Source organism: Sinocyclocheilus rhinocerous, unplaced genomic scaffold (assembly GCF_001515625.1).
Source record: "Sinocyclocheilus rhinocerous isolate Xijiao unplaced genomic scaffold, SAMN03320098_v1.1 scaffold313, whole genome shotgun sequence".
Taxonomy (NCBI): domain Eukaryota; kingdom Metazoa; phylum Chordata; class Actinopteri; order Cypriniformes; family Cyprinidae; genus Sinocyclocheilus; species Sinocyclocheilus rhinocerous.
This window is the reverse complement of record NW_015627539.1, coordinates 275,670-284,048: the sequence shown is the minus strand read 5'-3', so window position 1 is coordinate 284,048 and position 8,379 is coordinate 275,670. Positions and strand designations below refer to the sequence as shown.

The 8,379-nt window shown below is 37.1% G+C and overlaps 1 protein-coding gene across 1 annotated transcript in view; it reads right to left on the bottom strand.

Moving 5' to 3' along the window:
* LOC107729871 (polycystin-1-like) overlaps positions 1-8,379 on the bottom strand; it is a 111,397-nt gene that overhangs the window by 57,677 nt on the left and 45,341 nt on the right. Inside the window, exons 12-15 of the mRNA XM_016540597.1 lie at positions 6,196-6,473; positions 2,731-3,495; positions 667-798; positions 401-576 (exon numbers count right to left, since the gene is read on the bottom strand). Of these exons, the coding sequence (XP_016396083.1) occupies positions 401-576; positions 667-798; positions 2,731-3,495; positions 6,196-6,473 (1,351 nt within the window). The remainder of the gene's footprint in view (positions 1-400; positions 577-666; positions 799-2,730; positions 3,496-6,195; positions 6,474-8,379) is intronic.

Below are 8,379 nucleotides of genomic sequence, written 5' to 3'. Positions count from 1 at the left end.
AGACAAATGTATTAAACTGAATGAGAAGTCATGCTAATGAAAAGTTTGATAGTAATAGCTTTATGAAAGGCAGTTACTGTGAATGATTCATTTATATAGATTAAACACTTATTTCGTGTAGTGAAAAGGATATTTTGTGATTGTGTTTTGTGTGTATTGTACTAACAAAATTGAAAATATGCTGAAATGTTTGAAAAAAGTGCACTTTTGACGATCTGTTGTGATATTAGTACTAAGGGTTTTGAAAATTTACCAATTGCTTGTGAAAGCAATAAAAAAAAAAGTGTAAATCATCCTTCATAATGACCTTGCTGGCAAAAGTGTTTAGAATTAATCTGATGAATCTTTACACTTGAATCTTTAATTTGACCAATCAGAGCTTCACTGTCATAGAACATACCAGAAGGTGACATCCACCGCCATGTCTATCTTCACCGACGCAGACAGGTTCAGGGGCAAACCCTGCTGCACGATTTTGGGGACTCCGTGGACCGTCGGCTCAGTCATCGGGTTCATGCGGTCTACTGTGACAGTGAAGTGCTCTGTCAGCATGCTAACCTGGTTCATAGCCATTACCTAAGAAATGAGAGATGGGTCAGTTGCCAAGCTGATAGAATCAGTAAGGCCTTTACATAAACTGGTCTGAGTTCAATGAAAACCAGTCACCGTGAGTTTGTACACTGCTGCGTTCTGGTAGATGATATTTAACATGCTGTTGTAGTACGTGAAGTATGGTTTATCATCCACTGTCCATTTGAACGACGGGTCCGTACCACCCTCCACAGAGGCTATGTAACTCTGAAATACGAGAGAGAGAAGAAGAGGTAAGCAAATAATAAGACCATTAAAGATGAAGGTCAGGGCCATAACAAAGGCGACATTGTGGATAACGAACAGCGTGAAACCTTCAGCTTCTGTCTCACAGACATCTTAATCAACATAAAATATCAGCAATAAATACTCTATCCTTGAACAGCGGCTGTTTAGAAACCAGTTTAAACTAGCCTAAAACTACCAAACCACATGATTTAAGCAGTTTGAAAAATACTAGCATAAAATATTTTCAAATATGAATACACTATCCTTGGACAGTAGATGTTTAAAAGGTAAAGGCATGCTGACAAAATGGCTTAAACTAGCTTAAGGTGGTTAGGCTGATCTGCTTTGATGGTTTCAGGCTGGGAAACCAGTTTAAACCAGCAAAAAACAACATCAAACCACCTGGTTTGAGCAGGTTTTTTTTAAATATGAGCAATACATACACTATCCTTGGACAGTAGATGCGTAGAAGGAAAGTAAAATCATGGTGACGAAATGGTTAAATGGTGATTATCTGATCTATTTTGATGGTTTTAGACAGGTTTTGGGCATTTATCAGGCTGGATAACCAGCACAAAAACCTGAATATTTGCAAACATACTCTATCCTTGGACAGTAGATGGTAAAGTCGTGCTGGAAAGAAAAAAGGTTTAAACCAGCCTAAGGTGGTTTTCTGGTCTGTTTTGAAGGTTTTAGAAGGCTTTGGGGATTTTTTAGGCCAAAAAAAAACAAAACTGTTTAAACCAGCAAGTCAGCAAACCACCTGGTTTAAGTAGTTATTAAAACTGCTGTTAAAAGTTTTAAACCAGCATAAGGTGGTTAGCTGGTCTGATTTTATGGTTTTAGACATGTTTAGAGCACTTGTCAGTCTGTGAAACCAATTTAATCCTGCAAACCACCTGGTATTAGTAATAAATACACTATCCGTGAACAACACTGGATGTTTATAAAGTAAATTCATGCTAAAAAATGGCTTAAACCAGCCTAAGGAGGTTAAGCTTTGATGGTTTTAGATGGTTTTGGGCACTTGTCGGGTTAGGAAACCAGTTTAAACCAGTACAAAGACCAGTGAACCACCTGGTATTTACAACAAATACACTATCCTTGGACAATTGATGTTTATCAGGTAAATACATGCTGGAAAATGATTTAAAAGAGCCTAAGGTGGTTATCTGGTTTGTTTAGATGGTTTTAGACAGGTTTTGGGCACTTGTCAGACTATGAAACCAGTTTAAAAGCAAACCTCTTGGTTTAAATGGTATATACAATATTAGCAATAAATACATAATCATTGGATAGTAGTTGTTCAGAAGGTTGAAAGAATGGTTTAAACCAACCTAATGTGGTTTGTTTTGATGGTTTTAGAAAGGTTTTGGGCACTTGTCAGGTTGGGAAACCAGTTTAAATCAGTGTAATGTGGTCTGTTTAAACGGATGTAGATGGGTTTTGGGGACTTGTCAAGTTGGGAAACCAGTTTAAACCAGCACAAAAACAACAACAACAACAAAAAAAACAGCGAACCACCTGGTAATAACAATAAATACACTAGCCTTAGATAGTAGATATTTAGAAGGTAAAGTCACGCTGGAAAAATGGTTTTAAACCAGCCTAATGTGGTGGATTTTGGTGGTTTTAGATGGGCACTTGTCAGACTATGAAACCAATTTAAACCAATTTAAAAGCAAACCTCTTGGTTTAAATGGTTTTTAAAATATTAGCAATAAATACACAATCCTTTGTAGTTGTTTAGAAGGTTAAAACAATGGTTTAAACCAGCCTAATGTGGCCCGTTTTTATGGTTTTAGATAGGTTTTGGGCACTCGTCAGGCTGAGAAACCATTTAAAACCAGCCCAAAACCAGCAAACTACCAGGTTTAATTGTTTTCTCTCAGCAGTGAGGATGTCACTCACCACTACGGACTCCATGAGGACTCTGTGAGCAGGATGGGGTTTGATTACGAGCCCCCGGAGAGGTTCTTGCACCCTCGCCTGAATTTGTAGCGATGCTTTGGTAACGTTGTTCTGGACAAGAAACAGCACGTTGGTCTGTTCCGGTGTGGACCCGAGCTGGAGGTCAAACCACGCAAACATGGTGTCGTTGTACGGGTCGGGCTGCCTGCATTCGGCCACTTTCGCCACCAGGTTCTCGGGACAGGCGTTGTGAAAGGGAACGGTCTCATTGCTGCCTTGCTGGCCAATCAGAGCATCGTGCTGCGAGCGGACCGTGACGAGAATCCACGTCTGATTGGGCAGGAAGTACACCGTCCCGTTGTGATTGGTGGGGTAGATCACGGCTGGGCCCAGAGGTGGAACGACGTGGATGGGACAGGATGCGGTGACAGGAAAATCCTCATCGCTGGATGTCACTTCCAAAGTGTAGTCGCCAAGCTGAGGGAGGCCAGAGTGGAGGAAGGGACCCTGCAGCGCGGTGCTGTTCTGCCCCACGTACAGCACCCTCACCTGGTAAACAACACCCTCCTCCCAGCCGCCCTCCGCATCCACCTGCAGCGTCTCGTTTGCGTCCCACCAATCGGAGCGGTTCTGGATGAGCACGCTCTGTTTCCATGGCGACGAGGGGTCAGAGGAGCACTGGAGGAGCCCTGACGGTCCGGCGTCGTGCTGCAGGGCGATGAAGTCACCAGGGGAAACTAACAGGTCCTCTATGTCCTCCTGGACCTGAGTGAGAGCAGGGCAGAGAGTGAGAGGCAATGAAACCTGTACTATTGTGTCAAATTACAACCCTGTCCGGCAAGGTTTTTAATTTTCATACCCTCACAAACGTGTGGCATAACAAATGCTTGAATGTGTGCTTTTCTAGTAACAAGCTATTTTCCAAAGAAAAAGCTATATAGCTGTATGTTGTTTGTTGTCACATTTTATTGTTCCTACTAGCTGGGACCATTAGAAATGCACAATATCTTGTTACCATATCGGTTATCGGATGATTATTTTGTGTATTTAATGGAGCATGCAAATGTGACCTACTTTTACATTTAGATTAACATTGAGTCATCTAATGCTCACTAAAAACACTAATAATAACTTAAATGTACTCATTAGCATGCATCCATTTTTCATGTTGTACATTACAGCTTTGTGATGGTTAACTTGCAGCATTAAAAATGATTCATTTTCATTTAAAGTGGTTTCTTTTTACTTCATTTAGCAAAACCAGTACATAAATATAAGCCATTTATCAATTAATTTCAAACTGGTTCTTTTGCATGGTTTATATATACTACCGTTCAAAAGCTTAGAGTTAGATTTATTGAAATATTTATTTAAAGGATGCATTAAATTGATCAAAAGTGACAGTAAGTGACGGTAGTCATCAAAAAAAAATAAAAAATTTAATGCCCCCCCTCAAAATATATATATATATATATTTTTTTACAAACAAATTAATTTTAATCGAAATGAAAAAAAATCTGCATATTAGAATGATTTCTGAAGGGTCATGTGACACTGAAGACTGGAGTAATGATGCTGAAAATTCAGATTTGAAAAAACGTTATTTTGAATTGTAATAATATTTCCCAATATTACTGTTTTTAATGTATTTTTGATCAAATAAATGCAGCCTTGGTGAGCAGAAGAGACTTCTTTCAAAAAATAAAATCTTACCAACCCCAAACTTGTGAACGATAGTGTAAATAAACGATTCACCAAACGGATTCTCATTTTGACATTCTGTGAATTTTATGTATGTTTTGCATGCTCAGAAAGCCTAACATTCAACGTTTGTCTATATATGCGATATATTTGAATTGGTTTTGTATACTGTAGCAGTCCAAACACGGGCCGTTTGTTGAACAACCATCAGCTAAAAGAAGAGACATATATATCTGAAAATGCCCTTTTTAGGGCGATATATATCCTATTCAGAAGAAATACACCACCCTTATTTATTAGTTTTTTCTGTTAGTAATCTTTTATTTCAAAACACCTCTTGCAGTAACAGCCTATCATTTATAAAAAGTATTCTTCTGAGAGCAAAAACCAGACCACATGGCAACACTGACTGCAGTGAGCATGAGGGGGACAGTGATTACCCTTAATAAGGTCCCGACCTCTGGAATTACACTGTGCCCCGAAACAGACCACAAATACCACAGAAAACACACAAAAACAGCCCCAAAAGAAAGCTGTGAGGAGAAGCTTGTCTCACTGTCATGTGCCTCTTAATGAGACAGACTGAGGGTCATTATTAGGACTTGGTTTCAGGCAGCAGAGAGGGAGTGGAAATAATTAACAGTGATCTGAACATCACTCGAGGACATTCTGAGCCGCCCCGCATTTACTCTTCAAACGCTCCGTTTAGAAAGAACGCACTGAAGGAGGGTGAAGCAGACGACCTGCAGGCCCACACACACACACTCAACCTCTCATTAAAAGCTCAATGCTCTGGCATTTCATCCCGAAGCTCAAGCGTGCTGGACGCATGGTCTATGATCCAGATATATCAGAAGAGAATTATGACAGTCAGTGGTTGAGTCTTATAAAACCCGTCAAGATCCATATTTCACACAGAAAAGAAAACAAAACAAGAAACTATATTTTGCATAAAGAAAATGAAACCTTTTATTAGAATTTATTTTAGAAGATTATTTGCATTGCAAAAATGAGTCACATTTTCATTTTCATTAATGAAATTGAATAAATACTATATTCCTATTACTATATTCACATTAATGTAATGTGAAACAGTGCTATTTTAGTATACTACTGTAGTATTTATTCATATTTTGAATTTAAATATTTGAATTTTATATTTTCAGTTTTCTTTTAAATGTTGGTTTAAGTTGTAGAAATGTTGTTGTGTGCTTTTTTTTATTTATTTTTTATATATATTTCTAATATTTAGCTTTAGTTCCTTTTTTAAGTTATTTTAGTACTTAAATTTATTTCAGTTAGTTGTCAAGGCAACATTTCTCATTTTCATTTTTTTAGTTTTTTTCTAATTAAAGTTTTTCAAGTTTGATTTTTTCATATAATATTTATATTTTGTTTCAGATTTATTTTAGTTAGCCAAAACAATTTTTAATAATTTCGCTTTACAATAACAACTGTTCAGTAAGAATTTTGTGCATTACAATAATGCGAGTTTTGGGAAAATATGGGTTTAATTGTCAAAAATAATGTTGCAATGGAAAATCTTAATTTTCCTAAAACAGACTTCATTTGCCTTTCGCAAAATAAAATATTTTTTTCTTTTGATTTTGGAGTGAAATCATGAAATCAGAATGATACAGACATGTTCCTGACAGTTTTTGAGAGTACAAAATTAGAATTTCTTTATTCTTAATTAAAAAGTATGTTCCTGACTGTTAAGATTTCAGATGAAATCCAGTCTGGTTTTCATGCAGTCAAACTCACCAGGATGCTGGATGGCGGTCCGGCCGGTAGGGAGATCAGCACCTCCTCGATGAGTCTGTAATCTGGGTACTGTGTGCCCGCAGGCAGAGGACTGACCCCAGAACAGTTCACACAAGCCCCGGGATGACACGAGCTGGCCAAGGGCAGACAGCGCTCAGCATACGGACAGTACTGACGTCCCGCTGGACACGCTGTGGCTGCTGGTGGGACGGAGGTGTCGTTGATCCACTCATCCAGGGCCTGACAGACAGTGATGGGGGCGCAGAGGTCACCGCAACCTGAAACAGAGCCCAAACCAATCAGTTTATCATAAGAAAAATAAAATAAAAATGAAGAAATGAAATAAAAACAGATTATTTCAAAAGAACACAATTTGTGGATGTTATAAAGTAAATATATATATATATATATATATTATATAATATGAATGAATAAATATTTTCATTACATCAACGGATTTAATTAAATAAATACATATACATACATTAGGGGTGTAACGATACACATATTCGTATTGAATCATTCGGTACGAGGCTTTCGGTTCGGTACGCATTACAAACCGAAAATATTTATATAATATATATATAGTATATATATATATATATATATATATTCATATTTATATATATTCACTTTATAACATCCACAAATTGTGTTCTTTTGAAATAATGTTTAATATACATCTCTAAAATCTTTCGTATTTTATTCAATATATTGTTTTGTACATTTTATAAAATATATTAATATAAATTGCAGTATATATTAAAATGGATATATTAATGCTGTATTTAAACCTTCAAAGAATTTAGATCTAAATCCTCTTCAAGATTTAGAAGTACTCTTTTTGTTTGTCAAAGTTCTTTGGCTATAAGTCAGCAAACAAACTTTAAATCTATATAAATGTAAAAATATAGTTCATGTCTCTTCATCGTTAAATTATTAAAACCTAAAAGCACATCTTCACTGAATAATCACTGCTCACTTGACTATTTTTCTCAGCGGCCTAATTGAACAGATCAAGAGTTGAACTTCCAGCACGTCGTTCTGTGTCTGGAGGTTGTTTATTAGTTCGCTTGGTTTGCAAACACAATCGACACAAAGAAATGAGCTTGACTGGCAGAGGAACATCTGATTTCATTTAAAAGTAAAATTATGATCTCCTTTCATGTACTAATCACTTGCAGAGCTGCTTATGCGTGTGTTTGTTTGTTTGTTTGTTCATCTCTGAGCTCCGGCTGCCAGTCTGTTCCTGCACGGCAAACGGCCAAGTCCTCAAACAAGCCTGTTACCATGACGACGCATTAATACTCACGACTCCTCAAAGGAAAGGCCTATGATAGCAGTGTGTGAGGAGGAAAAGACCAAACCATTGCATTAAGAAGTCATGAATATTTAAACACAATGTTTCCCTTGACGCAAGTTATGATGCAAACAATGACAATATTTTGAAAGATAAATGCTCAGATGATAGTTGAAGCAACATCTGAGGTAATTGGACAGAGTAACCTGGAGTTTCTAAATGAGAAAGAAACTGATGCTAATTAAAGTTGGCAGTCTAAAATCTGAAGGATTAAAACTGAGCAAAGTATTAGTAACATTATAAATACACACTGACATTTACATGCCACTTAATAAATAATTAAAATGATAGATAAATATGAATAATAATATGTCTTGTTCCCTTAAAGCTTGCTCTTTTCTTTAGTTCCAGTGCCGTTATCTCTCTGTGTCGGATCGATTGCTGTTTGTCACTCTTCTGTCTCTGCTCATGTTGTATCGATCAGGAGGAAGCAGTCTATGCCGTATAAAGTGACCTGGATGACTCTCTCTGAGCTGTTATCAGTCAGAGTCAACCCAACAGCCGCTATCGGTCTCAGTTACGTTTCTCAGCCACACACTTTCCAGATTCGTGCTTCTGGAACATCTCCAGATTCATTTGGTTTACGAATATGCATCTAGTGTCTGTCTGAGTGGGTTGAAAGGGTGAGAGAGACTGAGAGAGAATCTACAGAGGTCAATGTACAGGAGTGTGATGAACCTGACTTTAGTTTGGGGACATTAATGACACCACAAGTAAGCCAAATCTGAATCTGAACATTTTAATCTGAAAAAAAATTACAAAATAAATAAATAAATAAATATATAAAATATATATGCAAGCGAAATCTTAATCTAAAAAATCTA